This window comes from Ursus americanus, chromosome 14 (genome assembly GCF_024610735.1).
Source record: "Ursus americanus isolate L20-20 chromosome 14, mUrsAme1.1.p, whole genome shotgun sequence".
Lineage (NCBI taxonomy): Eukaryota > Metazoa > Chordata > Mammalia > Carnivora > Ursidae > Ursus > Ursus americanus.
In genome coordinates, this window is record NC_142140.1 from 4,991,644 (window position 1) to 5,008,552 (window position 16,909).

The following is a 16,909-nucleotide window of genomic DNA, read 5'->3' on the forward strand; positions in this document are numbered from 1 at the left end:
TTTATATGTATTGCTGGAAATAAATTATACCAGAGCTTTTTTCCTCATATTCACCGTGGGACCAGTGTCATCAGTAATGTAGTCTTTCTGATTTGTCCAGGAATTGGATCCAAAGTAGAATCTCTTTTTCCTGGATTTTTTGTGGAAGAGTTATTGGAAGGGGGTTAGGGACTATTCATTCAGTGGAGCTGTATCTTTAGACCTGAAGAGATGGGGTCTGTTGCATTAACAGTGCTTGCATTCAAGGGGTCCTCCCCAGGGGATTAGCACACTTTTTGGTTTTTAGATGATTTTTCTTAATTTTTACAAATGATGGCACTATTTTTTCTATTAATAGAAAGCTGAATTATCTGGTTTTCTAATTTAATGAGGACTTTAAAGTACAAATTGATGAATTTATGGGTACCACATTTTTAGCCCACGTTTTAGTACTTAAGTAATGCAGTCTCCTTACTTTTCTTGGTTAGTGCTGGTGTTTGCCTTTCAAACTATGAGTGAGGTGTGTTAGCACCTGGACAGGGTTTTGCTTTTCACACTGCCACTGGTAACAGAAGTATAGTTGTTGATAGCAATCTAGTGCTCTGTATCTAACGTTGATCTCACAACCTTTCTCAGATAGCCACCTTCTTTTTCAGCATACTGTGACAGGGAGCTATCCAAAAAAGTGTGATTCCCACCTCCCTGAGAGGTGAACCAAGCTGTTACAACCCAAGAGACCTGATAATTAAAGTTCTGAATTCATCTTTGTCTGTTTACTAGGGGAAGACTTGTGTCCAAGTTGAAATGTTTCTGCTAATTAATTTTGGTACCTGTAATTGAAGAAGCTGGTGCAGCATATCCAGATATGCTTGGCTTTGTAGCTGTGTCTTCTATAGAGGGCAGAAGCTGCACAGGATAGTACCAAAGATGAATTTTGATTTCTGATATTTTTCAAGTAGCCTGGTTTCTCCCCACCTGATAGAAGTTGCTGCATCTTTCCAAACAGGTTCTCTAATGATCTTGCTTCACCATGGCTACAAATATGGAGGGGCTGGTTCAGCACAGAGTGGGGACCCAGCAGGTGGCTGAGGTGAGTGACAGGGGCTAGCACAATAGCTGGCACCCTTGCTTTTGAAAGGAAAAGTACATCAGTGTGCTCTGTTGTTTGAAAATAGTCCCAATGAAGTCACCATGTGATCCACATCCAAAGCAGGATGCTGCCATGGAAGAAAAAATAAAAATGACAAGAACATTTACTCCTCATGTTTCCTTGCATGAGTAGGGTGGCCTAGCTGCATTACAGCAAGGTGACTTTTAAAAAGTTCACCTTAAACCTAAAACTAAAAGAGTCCAATGCTTATCAAACTGGTGGTTATAATTTTAACTCCAAGGCTCTTAGTTTCTTGCACATTTGCTACTTTGTTGATACTGTCGTATGGTGGAAAGTGCAGTTCTGTACATTTTGCAGTCATTATTGACCAGCTACCATGTGCCTAGGGATTTGGATAGTACTGCGAAATCTAGAGGTAAATGAGCCGTTGGACCTCCTTTAGTGGCCTCAGAGCCTGGTTAAGGAGTAATTATAAATCAGGATGAGAAGGGTAGCTCCATGTAAGGAACATGATCCTGGAGAGGGTTTTGAATAACCAGTAAGCATTTGTCAGACAGACCCAAAGAAGTTGAGTAAGGAATTCTACAGCTGATGCTGGCGAGGGCACCCTAAGTCAGAAACCTATGTAAGGTCAGGACAGAGGCATGAAATAGCTAGTATGTTCAGGCACCTTCAGGTGTAAAGGAGGGAAGTAGTAGGGCTAGATCTTTTCACTCTGTACCAGGCCTATGCAAGGGCTTTAGTCCTCACAACAATTTGAAGTTGGTATGATCATTATTCTCATTTTATAGGTGAGGAAACCAAGGCTCAAAGACAGAAGTAATTGGCCAAGGGTACACTGACCTAGTTCCGTTCCACTTCTTCCAAATTTCCCCCAGTAACATGCATCATACTGTAACCAGGGACCATAAGAAGTGTTCATATTCGCACTTTTGAACCAATACTACCCGTATTTCTAAGGGAAAGATGCAAATTTACCCCCCAAAAAAAATCATTTAAAGAAAGAATTTTAAAAGATAAGTAAGAACACACATGCCAGTTTAAACCAATAAAAATGGTGAGCAGATTTTCCAAATTTTGGATCAACCATTAACTTTAAGGCAATAGTTTAATCACCTCCTTCCCCCAGCATATATTAATATTAACTGAAGATGAAAGCAGGTAGATTTCATAAATTTTTAATATTGCATTTTTGAAAAGGTTGTCAGAGCTGTGAAAGTATTAAGTTTAAAGTCCTTGTGTTTCTTTGTTGCTTTAGCTTGTGGTAGGAATAATTACATTGGAAATCATTGTTGGTTTTTCAAAGAGTTAAGGTTATTTTGCATTGATACAGTGTCCAGTTGAAGCTGACTTGGAGACTGATGTATGGATCACTGCCAAAGAGGTCATTAATTCTTTAGGGGAAGAGATTAGTATAGGAACTTAAAATAGTAACCTGTAGCAACTTACAGGCTAATCTAAGTTTTGTGTATGCAGTCAGAAAATTTGCTAGCTAAAATTTGCTGTCAGATGTCTTATTTCCTTCAGGAAATGGAATTTCATATAGTAACTTAGTGCAGCTCTTGTTTCCCATGACAAAAAAAAAGTGCATTTTTAGGAGACTTCTAAATTAATGGAGGGCATTCTTAATTTGGAGTGCAAAAGCAATCTTATTTAAAATATTCTCTAGACTTCCTTGCTTTTAGTTCAAGGGATAAGTATGCATGTGTCTTTGAAGTGTGTTTGTTTTTTGAAATTTTGAGTTTAATAACTTTAAACTGCATGTAATAACTATATAATATTAGATGAGCTAAAGGAGTAGGAGAGCCTACAGTTCATCATTTCGATGCTAAGTAGTAATCGAGTGGGAATGAAGTATCTAAATTGAGGAGTTATTCACAGTCACTTTTGGATAGTTGTTTTATTCAGTCAGCAGACAGGAACACACCCCTTCTCTGCCTGTTGGCCAGCAAGGGTACACAGGTAAATAATAGGCTGGGGTGTCTGCTTACCAAGAGCTTTCTATCAAGGTGGGGTCAAGCATGAGCCGGGCCATGCTAGAGGAGTGAATAGAAAAGAAGATCTGCAGGGACCAGACAAATTGGGATTTAAATTCAGGCCCTGCCATTTGCTATCTGGGTGACCACCTTGCTTCTCAGTTTCCTCATCTAGAAAATGGGAGTAATAATAGTACCTATCTCATGGCATTGTTGTGAGAAGTCATTGAAATAAAAATGTATGAAGAGCTTTAGTAGGTGCCGTGCTTTTGCTCCATGAATGATACAGCAACATTGTCAATCATGTAAATGATTTTCTCTCAGGTCCCCAGATCAACCTTTTTCTCTCTAGACCAGATAAGTTATAAATACCAAGGTAAACTACAAAAGTTGGATAATACAAAGTAACAGTTTGATGGCTTATGATGTTCTCAAATTCATTCAGTTATTCAGAGAGACAGTTTAATATAGTGGTCAAGACTAGACTGTAGAGTCAGATGGTCTAGATTTGCCTGAAAACTGTGTGACCTCTCTGCTTTTTGGAATTGTTTATGAAGAATTAGTGTTAGTGTTTTAAAAAAATGTCTGGTAGAATTCAGCAGTGAAGCCTTATGGGCTTGGGCTTTACTTTGCAGGTAGTTTTTTGATTACTAATTCAGCCTTTCTCATTTGTTGTAGGTCTCTTCATTATTATCTGTTTCTTTCTTCTCAATTCAATTTCAGTAGTTTGTGTCTTTTTGAGAATTTTAATCATTTTATTTAAGTTATCTAATATGTTGGCATACAGTTGTTTACAGTATTCCTTTATAATCCTTTTTATTTCTCTAAGTTCAGTAGCAATTTCTTTTCATTCATTTCTGATTCTAGTAATTTTTAATCTTTCTTTTTCTTGGTCAGTCTACCTTAAGGTATGTCAATTTTGATGATCTTTTTGAAGAACCATCTTTTGGTTTCATTGATTTTCTCAATTGTTTTTGTATTGTCCATTTACTAATTTCCACTCCAAGTAAACCCCCCTAATGAGATACCATTTTGCATCCACTAGAATGACTAGAAATAAAAAGTCAGATAACAACTGCGGGCGAGGATGTGGAAAAATTGGAAACTTCTTACATTATTGATGGGAATGTGAAATGGTTAGCCACTTTGGAAAACAGTCTGGCAGTTCCTCAAAAAGTTAAGCATAGAGTTACCACATGACCCAGCAATTCGATTCTTAGGTATACTGTTGACCCTTGAGCAACACCGGGGTTGGGGCGCCAACCACCTTACAACCAAAAATCTATGTATAACTTTGACTCTCCGGAACTTAACTACTCATAGCCTACTGTTGACCAGAAGCCTTACCAAAAACACAGTCAGTTAACATATTTTTTATGCTATTAGAATATTATTCAACCATAAAAAGTAATGAGGTACTGTTACATGCTAGGGCATGGATGAACCTGGATATTATACTAAGTGAAGAAGCAATTCACAAAAGACCACATATTATATTTTTCCATTTTTATGAATTGTCCAGAATAGGGAAATCTACAGAGGTAGAAAGTAGATTAGTGGTTGGTTAGGACTATGTATTCGGGGGTGATACCTAAAGAGGTTTCTTTTTTTTTAAGATTTATTTATTTGAGAGAGAGAGAGAGCATGCGTGCACACACAGAGGGAGAGGGAGAAGCAGACTCCTTGTCGAGCTGGGCTCAATCCCAGGACCCCGGGATCATGACCTGAGCCAAAGGCAGATGCTTCACTGACCGAGCCACCCAGGCGCCCCAAGAGGTTTCTTTTTGAGGTGATGAAATGTTATAAGATTGACTGGTGATGATTGCATATTTCTATGAATATACTGAAAACTACTTAATTATATACTTCATGTGTGTAGATTATATGGTAGGTGAATTATATCTCAATAAAACTGTTTTTAGAGGTGCCTGGGTGGCTTAGTCAGTTAAGCATCTGCCTTTAGCTCAGGTTATGATCCCAGGGTCCTAGAATCGAGCCCCCACATCGGGCTCCCTGCTCAGCAGGGAGTCTGCTTTTCCTTCTTCCTCTCCCCTCACCTCAGCTCATGCTTGCTCTCTCTCTCTGTCTCTCAAATAAATAAATAAAATCTTTTAAAAATAATAATAATACTAAAACTGTTTTTTAAAAAATAGTACATAAGCAGTCAGATGCCACTGCCAAAATTAGAAAGTATTTTCCAAGATAAAAGAATAAAAAGAAATGGGGGACAGAAACCTAAAGGGATTTGTGACAACTTTCACTTACTAATTAGAATTACATACTTCCCAAAATAGTAAAGGATGATTTATATATACAATGAACTATGCATCAAAAAACAACCATATATACAGTTTGATTCCAGTTTTGTAAATATTTATACCAAATATTTATAGCTATATACCATCTACTATGTAATACAGTGTGCTGGGTATTATGCTAAGCTTATCATCTCATTTAATACTTCCATTAACACTACAAGGAAAGTGTTACTTTCCCCACTTTAAATAAGAGGAAACTGAGAGAGAGATGAGATTACTTTTCCAGGTTTTAAACTCATATGTGAGTGACATCAGAACGCAGGCCTTTAATCACTATCCAGTAAGTTCATTTTTTAAAAGTATTCTAAATACTAACAGTGTTTTTAGTTTTCCAGGTTATGGACGATTGTCTTTATACTTCATTTTCCAAGTTTTAATTGTAACACTCTCGCTTAAACAATTCAGCAAATTATTGATTCTTTCCATGGTCAGAGTATCAGAAGCGTGGCTAAATTCAAGCTTCTGCAAAATCTTTGCACTACGGAGTTGACTATGAAACTTGATAAAGAACAATACGGTTAGTTTTTTTAATATTTTATTTATTTATCTTAGAGATAGAGTGCAAGTGGAGGGGATGAAGCAGAGGAAGAGGGACAAGCAGATTCCGCACTGAGCGCAGAGCCCGACTTGGGGGCCTGATCCCACAACCCTGGGATTAAGACCTGAGCTGAAATCAAGAGTCAGATGCTCAACCACCTGAGCCATCCAGGCGCCAAGGGATAGTTGAGAATTTGTAACTATAGCAGCAGAAGATTGAATCATAGCTGATAGTAGCAATACTTTTGGTTTTCATTTATGAAATAAATGGATTTTTGAAAGGGCTTCAGTATTTTTTAAGCATTTAAGATTTCCCTCTGTAGCTGGAAATAATAAAAGACACGAACACCCAGACTTAGTGTTTCTTCGTATTGCCTACATGAAATAAAAACACTTTTTAACTCAGTGTTTTGAGTCAGAGAAATTTAGGAGTTAACTTGTTGGAGCATTTTGAGTTACTTACTGGTTGGCAGAAAGAGACCATTCATGCACCCAAACTGTAAGTTGAGTGTGTATTTACACAGTGGCAGGGAGGTGGCTTCACAGATCTTGGCAAGGCCTTTCTTGGGCCCTGGGCTGTCTAAGGGGCTCTCAGCCATCAGACGCTCTTTGAAGAGGAAGGTCTTGTCACCACAGAGAAAATGGCCAAATTCTTACGACCCCATTATTCTTTTTATCAGCAGGGCTTGCATCACCATTGAAGAAAACTACTCTTCCATGTAAGGGAATGTTTACAAACACAGCTCTCCCGGTTCTTGAACAAAACTCTGTATTGGCAAAGCTGCATCCTCAAGTGGGAAAAAGCAAAGTCATTGCTCAGGTTTCAGGTTTCCAGTGTCCTCAGAAGACCAACTCATTACAGTAAATTCTGTTATTCTGCCCTCGTACAAACTGGACATTTAAGTTTTAATGTTCTTGTCAAAGTGTAGTATGTATACATGGATTTGAAAGTTGGCCAGTACTTTGTTTGGCTTGAAATAGGAAACAGCAAGCTCCTGAACCACCCCTACACCTTCCTTATCCTCAAGTCTCCCTCTCTAAATTTGATTTCTTCTGGTATTTAACTCCTTGTTTCTAAAAATAACCTTCCCCTGCCCTTTTGTTTCTTAAATCAGTGTTAAACATTATCCTTTTTTGGGGAAGGAGTGTTGTGTTTTGTAGTAAAATATCAAATTCACCATTATAACCATTTTTAAGTGTCTGGTTCTGTGGCATTAAGTTCACATTAACATTATTCATCAGCTATCACTACCATCCGTCTCCAGAACTTTTTCATCTTTCCAAACTGAGATTCTGTACTCCTTAACATTAGCTGCCATTCGTCCTCCCCTCTGCCCCAGCAACCACCATTTTTTCTCTATGAATTGGACTACTCTAGGTACCTCATATAAGTGGAATCATATAACATCTGTCCTTTTTGATGGGCTTATTTCATTTAGTATAATATCCTCAAGGTTCATTCATGCTGTAGCATATATTAAAATTTTTCTCCTTTTTAGGGATGCCTAAATGGCTCAGTTGGTAGAGCATGCATCTCTTAATTTCAGGGCTGTGAGTTCAAGCCCTATATTGGGCATAGAGCTTACTTTAAAAAAAAAAAAATTATCTTCCTTTTTTTTTTTAAAAAGGCTAAAAAGTATTCCATTGTGTATATGTTACATTTTGTTTATCAGTTCATCCATCCATGGACACTTGGTTTGCTTCCACCTCTAGGTTACTATGAATAATGCAGCTACGAATATTGGTGTACAAATACCTCTTCAATTCCATGATTTCATTTTTGGGGGTATATACCCAGAAGTGGAATTGCTGGATCATATGGTAATTCTGTTTAATTTGTTGAAGAACCACCATACTATTTTCCTTAGCAGCTGTACTATTTTGTATTTCTATCAGCAGTGCACAAGGGTTCCAGTTTGGGGGTGCCTGGGTGGCTCAGTCTTTAAGCGTCTGCCTTCGGCTCAGGGTGTGATCCCGGCGTTCTGGGATCGAGCCCCGCATGAGGCTCCTCTGCTGGGAGCCTGCTTCTTCCTCTCCCACTCCCCCTGCTTGTGTTCCCTCTCTCGCTGGCTCTCTCTCTCTCTGTCAAATAAATAAATAAACTCTTTAAAAAAAAAAAAAAGAAGGGTTCCAATTTGTCTCCATTCTCCCAAACACTTGCTATTTTCTGCTTTCTTTTTTATAATTGCTACCCTAATGAGTATGGAATGATATTTCATTTTGGTTTTGATTTACATTTCCCAAATAATCAGTGATGTTGAACAGTTTTTCATGTGCTTATTGGCCATTTGTATATCAACTTTAGAGATCCTCTTTGTTCAAGACTTTTGCCCATTTTTTAATTGAGTTGTTTTATTAAGTTGTGGGGGTTCTTTACATGTTCTGGAGAGTAAAGCTCATCAGAGAGATAAGCTTTACAAATATTTTCTCCCATTTTGTGGGTTGTGTTTTCACTCTCTTGATAGTGCCCTTTGATGCAAAAAAAAGTTTTCGTTTTGATGAAGTTCAGTTTATTCATTTTTTCCTTTTGTGACCTGTGCCTTTGGTGTCCTAGCCATGAAATTATTGCCAAATTCAATGTCATGCTTTTCCCCTATATTTTCTTCTAAGAGACTCATAATTTTGGCTCTTATGTCTAGGCTTATGATCCATTTGTATATGAAATAGCGTAAGGGGCCAACTTCATTCTTTTGCAGGTGGATATCCTAGTCTTCTTGGCGCCGTTTATTGAAAAACCTGTCCTTTCCCCCATTGAGGGGGAAGGTCTTAGCATCCTTTTTGAAAATCATTTGACATATATGCAAGGATTTTTTTCTGGGTTCTCTATTTTTATTTAATTACGATAAACACTATATAACATAAAATTTACAATCTTAACCATTTTTAAGTATACATAGTAGTGTTACGTATATTCACATTGTTGTGCAGTGGCTCTCCACAACTTTTTTATTTTGTAAAACTTAAACTCTATATCCACTAAACAACAACTACCCATTTTCCCCTCTTCCCAGCCCCTGGCAACCACCATTCTTTTGTGAATCTGACTACTTTTTATACTTTATGTGAGTGAAATCGTAAAGAACTTATCTTTTTGTGACTGACTTTTAGCATAATATCCTCAAGGTTCTGAACTCTCTATTCTATTCCACTAGTCTGTATGTTTGTTTTTATCCCACTACGATACAGATTTGATTGCTGTAGCTGTGCAGTAAGTTTTGAATCAGGAAGTGTGAGACATCAAACTTTGTTCTAATTTTTCAAGATTGTTTTAGCTATTTGGGTCCCTTGACATTCCATATGAAAGTTAAGTTGAATTTTTCTATTTCTATAAAAAACTGTTGGGATTTGAATCCCTAGGGATTACGTTGAATCTGTAGATGGCTTTGGGGGTAGTATTGGCATCTTAAAAATATTAAATCTTCCAATACATGAACATAGTGTGTCTTCCATTTATTTATGTATTTAATTTCTTTCAGCTGTATTTTGTAGTTTTCAGTATTTAAGTCTTTTACTTCCTTTGGGTAAGTTTATTTTTAAGCATTTTATTCTTTTTGTGCTATTGTAAATGGAATTGTCTTCTTAATTTCTTTTTATCATGTTCATTGTTAGTGTATAGAAATGCAGCTGATTTTTATGTGTTGATTTTGTATCCTGCAACTTTAATGAATTGTTTATTAGTTCTAACTGTGTGGGTGTGGGTGTGTGTATGTGTAATCTTTACGATTTTCTATATGGAAGATCATATCATCTGTGACTAGAGATAATTTTACTTATTTTTTTCCAGTGTGAGTGCCTTGTGCTTGTTTTTCTTGCCTAACTGCTCTGGCCAGAACTTCGAATATAATTTAGAAGTGAGGGCATCCTTGTCTTCCTGACCTTAGACGAAAATTTTTCAGCTTTTTATCACAGAATATTATATTGGCTGTGGGTTTTTTTCACATTTGAACTTTATTATGTTAAGATAGTTTCCTTCTATTCCTGCTTTGCTTAATGTTTTTATTGTGAAGGAGTGTTGAATTTTGTCAAATGCTTTTTCTCCATTAATTGAAATTATCTTGTGTTTTTCCCTTTCATTCTGTTAATGTAGTACATTGCATTGATTAATTTTTGTGTATCAAACCATTCTTGCATTGCAGGAATAAATCCCATTTGGTCATGATGTGCAGTATTTTTACCATGCTGGTGATATCCATTTGCTACTGTTTTGTTGAGAAATTTTGCATTGGTATGCATAAGGGATACTGAGCTGTAGTTTTCTTCTCCTGTAGTGTCTAATGCTAGCCTCATAGAATGAGTTTGGGAGTATTCTTTCCTCTTCAGTTTTTTGGAAGACTTTGAGAAGGATTGTTAATTCTACTTTTAATGTTTGCTGGAACTCACCAGGACTGGTCCAGGGCTTTTTTATTTTACTTATTTTATTTATTTATTTTTTGAGAGGGGTGTTGATTAATGATTCGTTCTTCTAATTAGTTATAGGTCTGTTCAGATTTTCTGTTTCTTCATGATTCAAAGTTGATAGGCTTGTATGGTTGTAGGAATTTGTCCATTTCATCCAGGTTGCCCAGTTTGTTGGCATGCAGTTATTCATAGTACTCATTTACAATTTTATTTCCAGGATTAGATATTTTTTGACTCACTATTATAGATGAAGAAATTTTAGTTTTCCTTCAGCATCTGCCATTCCCATCTCTTCTCCCTTCATTCTCTCATTAAATTATATCCTCTTTGCATTAATTAGTGTTCTGTTACCCAATTATGACACTTCATACAAATACTTCTAGTGTCTCCAATAAATTGTAAAACCCTGTTTTCCATACAAATACGTCAGAGGAATTTTTCAGTTTCCTCTTTTTTTTCCCCCACGAAAACATTTCCTTCTAAAGCTTTCTGACCTCCTGCTCCAGTCCTTACTGATTGCTTTTTGGGCCTGCTGCACAGCTGTCATTCTTGACTTCTCTCTCGTTTTGGAGTCTTTGTTTCCTTGAGTCCATGTTTTCTTCTTTCCAAAAAAAAAAAAAAAAGAAGTAACATGCTCCAATAGCTTCCTAGGATAGGGTGCATCAGAGGTGAATTCTTTTTAGATCTTATACAGTTGACCCTTGAACAGTATGGTTTTGAACTCCTTAGGTCCACTTATATGCAGATTTTTTCAGTAAATACAGTATTGTAAATGTATTTTCTCTGATTGATTTTTTATTTTTAAGTTTTTGTTTTGTTTTGTTTTTTAAGTAATCTCTACATCCAGCATGGGGCTCAAACTCCCTACTCAGGAATCAAGAGTCACATGCTCTTCCAGCTGAACCAGCCAGGCACCCTCTTCTGTATGATTTTCTTAATAACATGTTCTTTTTTCTAGGTGGCTCAGTTGGTTAAGCATCTGCCTTCAGCTTAGGTCATGATCTTGGCACCCCGGGATCAATCCCCATGTTGATCACCTCATTGGGCTCCCTGCTCGGTGGGGAGTCTGCTTCTCCCTCTCCCTCTGCCCTTCCCCCTGCTCTCTCTCTCTTTCTCTTTTTCTCAAATAAAAATCTTTTTAAAAATACGTGTTATTCAACTGTTTATGTTATCAGTGAGGCTTTGGGTCAGCCGTAGGCTATATTAGTAGTTAAGTTTTGGGAGAGTCAAAGTTATATGTAGATTTTCAACTATGCATGGAGTTGATGCCCCTTACTCCCACGTGTGCAAGGGTCAACTGTTTATCTAAACATGTCTTTATTTACACCCACATGCTTGATAGTTTGATTAAGAATAGAAATCTAAGTTTTTAGAAAATAATTTTACCTCAGAATTTGAGACATCATTTTATTGTCTTTCAGTGTTGCAGTGTTGGTTTTGGGAAGGCTGTTTGTACTCTTGATCCTTGTAGGTGACCTTCCCTCTCTCTCTCCCTCCTTTTCTCTCATTCTCCCTTACTTTTATACTCCCCTCCACACCTGTTAAAGATTTTTTCTTCATCCCCGTTGTTCCGAAATTTCACATTATCTCTTGGTATAGTTACTCTTTCATATATTGTACCGGTACTCAGAAAATCCTTTCAATCTAGGAAATTGGTTTATATTAGTTCTCTGATAATTTCTTCCCTCAGTATTTTTCTAGTCTCTTTCCAGAACTAATTAATTGGATTTTGGATCTCTTGAACTAACCTTTTCAATTACTCATCTTTTCTCTCCTGTTTCCAACTCTGTCTACTTCAGGGATAGTTCCTGATTTATATCTGTCTTCAGCATTTACCAATTGCGTGATTATATGATTTAATCTTGCTGTGCCAATTTCTCCACTTGTCAGATGGGGTTAATGTTTATATTTATAGAGGATCACTGTGAGAATTAAATGAGTTAATGCATATAAAGCATGGCACGTAGCTATAATAAATTATTTGCTAAATATTTTAATTAAGTAGCAATTAAATAATTAAAAATTATTTGCTAAAATATATTATTTGCTAATAATATATTGTGGCAAAGAGTAAACACCCCAACTCCTGCTTCTGCTGCTGTTGTACTGTTCCTTCAGCTCTTTTTTCATTTTGTTTTGAGCATCAGTACTCAGACATTTCAATTTGTACACAATTCTTAAGATATGTACTGAATATCTAAAAAGCCAGGTAGGTGTGATTCTTTTCTGAGTAGTTATTCCAGCTTAAAATTTGAAAGTAAATTTTCCTTAAAAGTTATCAATTACCAATATCTTCAAATGTTGATAAGCTGTTACATCATAAGTCCCACTGATTCACAGTTTAATGTCTTATAGATACATTTTCAGTCTTTCACAGTGCATTAACAAAGTTACCAGGGAAACTGGACTAGCACTACCCAAAGATGTTTCAGAGTGCAAGCAGTTCTGACAGGGACAGCCAAGATCAAGAACTGTTCTTTAGAAACCAATTCTACTAAAAACAACATGGGAACAGAAGTAAGTTAAAATGTTCAAGGCATAGTAAATGTACAGGTGTGACTCCAAATTGCCATTTATTGTGTTTTGTATAATAGTATATAAAAACTACCTCCCATCTGTGGAACGTGAAGCTGACACTTCAGATAAAGCGTTGCTGCGCATTAAATATCTCACTGTTTTCTGGCTGTACCAGAAAAAATAAATAAATAACCAACCAGCAAATGATTTTACCTGGAAAAAAAAGTCATTTACACCTTAAAAATGGGACGAGGTGGGATTCCTTTCTTAAAAGCATTACTAGAGCTACTGAAAACACTTGTGTCTACAAAATAGTTGCTAAAAATATTCCTCTGGGTTGTACAAGAAGGAGACAGGCCCCTGATAAGACGGGTTATAGGATAGTAATCAAACTTGGCCTCTTTCTCTCCTGCTTCATCAGAGGCTGGACTCTCCTCATTCTTAGTTTCTCTGTCTTCTACGGGAAAACCATCTTTAGTTTCCTGGTAAACTATTCTCTTTGCTCCCCTTTCCCCCTTTGTGCACTTTTTTCCTCTGAAGATTTATGCTTTCCTGCCCTTTTGGCTTGGTTTCCACTTCAGGTTTAGCTGACAACCTCCTGGATCTCCTGGGCTCCCGACTCCACCCATTCAGAGGCGCTGACCTTCTTCCTTTGGGCTACCTGGCGGGCAGGGGCAAGCCACACAGAGCCTTTGCTAGGCTGGGCCACTAGAGTGGCTGTAACCCACCGCGGGGGTGGGGGTAGAACCGGATGGGACTGTATGGCAGCTTTTTGTTGTTTCATGGATGCAATAGGTTGTCCTGTTTCTGTGAGGGTGTTAATTGCAGTTTTTTGCTCTTTTTAGTTTTCCTTTGCTTCTTGCATGGTTGCTGTTCTATCTAAGTTCTTTTGTCTCTTTTAGTTTCTTTCATATGAAAGCTTTCCTCAAACGGTTAATGATCCTTATTTTTGGTTCACATTTAAGAATGAAGCACTTAAAACTGAAAACAAAAAAAAGTGTTTTGTGTGTACGGCTTGTCAACTAGTTTGGTTTGATTTTACTTTGGGGTGATTAGATAGTCACCCACACATTTTGTTTGGAGGGTGCCCCAGATATCACTATCTGTAGGTTTCTTTACTGAAGCCATTCACTTTTTCTTGTCAAGAATTCTTCATTTTGGGGGTGCCTGGGGGGCTCAGTCAGTTAAGTGTCTGCCTTCGGCTCAGGTCATAATCTCAGGGTCCTGGGATCAAGTCCCACATGAGCTCCTGGCTCAGCGGGGAGCCTCCTTCCCCCTCTCTCTGCCACTGCCCCTGCTTGTGCTCCCTCTCTCTTTCTCTCTCTCTCTCTTTAAAAAAAAAAAAAAGAGGGATGCCTTGGTGGCTCAGTCGGTTAAGCTGACTGCCTTCACCTCAGGTCGTGATCCTAGCTCCCTGGGATTGAGCCCCACATTGGGCACCCTGCTCATTAGGGAGCCTGCTTCTTCCTCTGCTTGCTGCTCCCCCTTCTTGTGCTCTCAAGCTCTCTCTCTGGCAAATAAATAAATTAAAATGTTTTAAAATTAAAAAAGAATTCTTCAGTTTTCTGTCTGAGGGATATACGCCTATTGCCAATATTTTTGTTGTTGTTCTGGTGGGTTGTTTTAAAGCCGTGGCACAAGGAAGGAGGTTTGGAGGTTTACCTTTCAATACTTTCACTTAATCTACCTCTTTGAAAACAGAAGACAGGGCTCCTTCCTTCGCTGTGAAACGCTGTTTGATGTCCCTGGGTCTGGGGCCTCTTTGGTTCAACTTACCCGTAGACTTTATTTCTTCATTCTGCGGTGAATGAGGAGATGGTCATTATGGTGGTGAGTTCCTGGCTGCACCACGGACAGCCAGTCCCCTAGATTTTAGCCTGTTTCTCAGCCCAGCTTTCTATGGGACTAGTACTGAGCCTTTCCAGGGTGAGAATTAGTTTCTAGCCCCTCTGTAGTCCCTGGAATTCACCTTTGTTCATTCTGCTGAGTCAGTTGCTTCTCTTTCTTTCTTCCTTCCATCCTTTTTTTTTTTCTTTAAGCTGGGCAAAATCACAGATTTAACTGTATCCATATTTAAGCAGTTGTTACATGGTTATTGAAGAGTGTAAAGATAGGCCCTGTCACATAAACTGAGAGAAAATAAGTTTTTTTTACGATTCCAGCAAATCAGTAGTTTAACATTAGGGGTACATAGGAAGTCTAATGTTCTGGTGAGAACGAATTTAGGCAGCTATTGTTTTGTTGCATGAAGGGATGTAGAATCACCCAGAGCAATTTTTCAAGAATCCATAAATACTTTCTTGTGACTATTCTAGTTTTTAAATATTGGTTTAAAAACTGCAGCTCCCCCAATTACCCAAAAGTCTAGTGCTCAAACGGACCACCCATTTACAGCCTCTGCTTTACAGCATTCTTCTAACACCTGTGGTATTCCAAAAGTGACCAAACTAGGACTAAAACATTCAGCAACTACCTTTTTCCTGCCCCAATACAAAGCCCTAGGGACTAAGTCATTACATTTTAAGTAGTCTAGCAGCATTTCACTCTGATTCACTGATACAATTACTAATCAGAGCTGTGTTATAGTCCATTTCTACTAAAGTTCCAGAATGAACTTGGAATATTTCCTATATTCTATCTTACATGCTATTATGTTTCATTTCAAATGTTCTACTTCCATTCAGTTTAAACAAGACTAGTTTTGGTCAATAATAGCAAATTTATCAAGGCAAAAATTTTAGTTTTAGATTACAGGTCTGGAGGGGAAAAAAAAGCTCTTGGACTTCACTCTATATACACTATTGATTTTCTTCATGATTAATTATCACTCATGAAGAGTAACAGTTTTGCTGCTTCAAAGTAAAGAAGACTAAAAGCACCTTCTTCCTCTTTTTCAATTAAACTTACTATGGGACAAAAGTCAAGTTTGCATTTTTTATAGCATAAATTACCAAAAAGGTCCTGACCTAGTAATCAAAAATTAAATAAAATCTCAAAATTTAAAACCAAGAAACAAGCTAAATCGCACACATATTTCGACCAAACAAATGTTAGAATATTTCCCAAATGAAAATGTAAGCACAATTATTATATTCCACGTTTCACAGAAGAGGCATTAAGGATTCGTGCCGTAAGTTTATTTATAAACATATTGAGTATATTGAATTCGAGAGTTTGATCCATTTTTCAAAGAAATTGCACCTTTTAAAATGCTCCTTTTCACATCTGTTTAATGGATTAATTTAAAACATCCTTATTTCTTAAGTAGGTGATGTCTTACTATAAAAAAAGAAAGGTACAACAAATCCAGATCCAAAGTACACAGTCATCATAATTAGTAACCGCCACATGTTTTCCCCTGAAAATGGCAAATTCTTCCCAGGGCCCTCCTCATAGCGGCTCCTGCGGACTACAGAAGTTGTGAACCTCCGAATACTCTATCCCAACATAGTGCTTTTGGAAGTTCTGCAAAAGGTGCAGAGACCCAAGACGGAAGAAATGGCAGCACCACACCAAGTCCTGCTCTCACTGAGTTGGTTTCCATTCCACCTTCTGCTTTCCATCTTCCTGAAGTTTGTTAGTACTTGTGATCCGCTGTCACCTTCTTGACTATCCTTTTTGTCCTTGTGGGTCTGTACATTTTTTATCCCTTACTCGTAACTTAAATGTGATTTGGTAAAGGAATAGAGATGATAAATGCATGTGAGTATTTGCTGTATTTAACTGGAAGTTAAAAAAAAGTTAACTGGAAGTTAAAAAAGCAGGGAAAGTACTACTAGTAAAGCAAACTGTAATTGTTCACTGATTGATAGGTGTTCCAAAAATATTCATTTATCCATTCAGCAAGTAGTTAAGGAGTGATTACAGTGTGCTGTGCTAGGCATTGTTCTGGTTTTTGAGGTAAACATTCTGCTCACATGAAGCTTCTCTTGGAAGCAGAAAATGAACCTAAACAAAAGTAAAATGTCAAGGGAGCAGTAAGTGCTATAAAGAAAAGTGAAAAGATAGGAAGTGACAGGAGTTACTATCTAATAAACACATTCAGGGAAGACTTTTCCAGGAAGAGTGAAGGT

At 37.5% G+C, this 16,909-nt stretch overlaps 1 protein-coding gene and 1 pseudogene across 2 annotated transcripts in view; one reads left to right on the forward strand and one right to left on the reverse strand.

Moving 5' to 3' along the window:
* The window catches only part of NR2C2 (nuclear receptor subfamily 2 group C member 2), a 100,547-nt gene that overhangs the window by 14,998 nt on the left and 68,640 nt on the right, over positions 1–16,909 (forward strand). Inside the window, exon 2 of one of the 2 annotated variants that reach the window (XM_045812464.2) lies at positions 986–1,069. The exons of the other annotated variant lie outside the window; for it this stretch is intronic. Coding sequence (XP_045668420.1) covers positions 1,010–1,069 — 60 coding nt within the window. The 5' untranslated portion in view covers positions 986–1,009. The remainder of the gene's footprint in view (positions 1–985; positions 1,070–16,909) is intronic. 2 annotated transcript variants of the gene reach the window in all.
* LOC123802057 (cytochrome c oxidase subunit 7C, mitochondrial pseudogene) lies at positions 16,090–16,433 on the reverse strand (annotated as a pseudogene).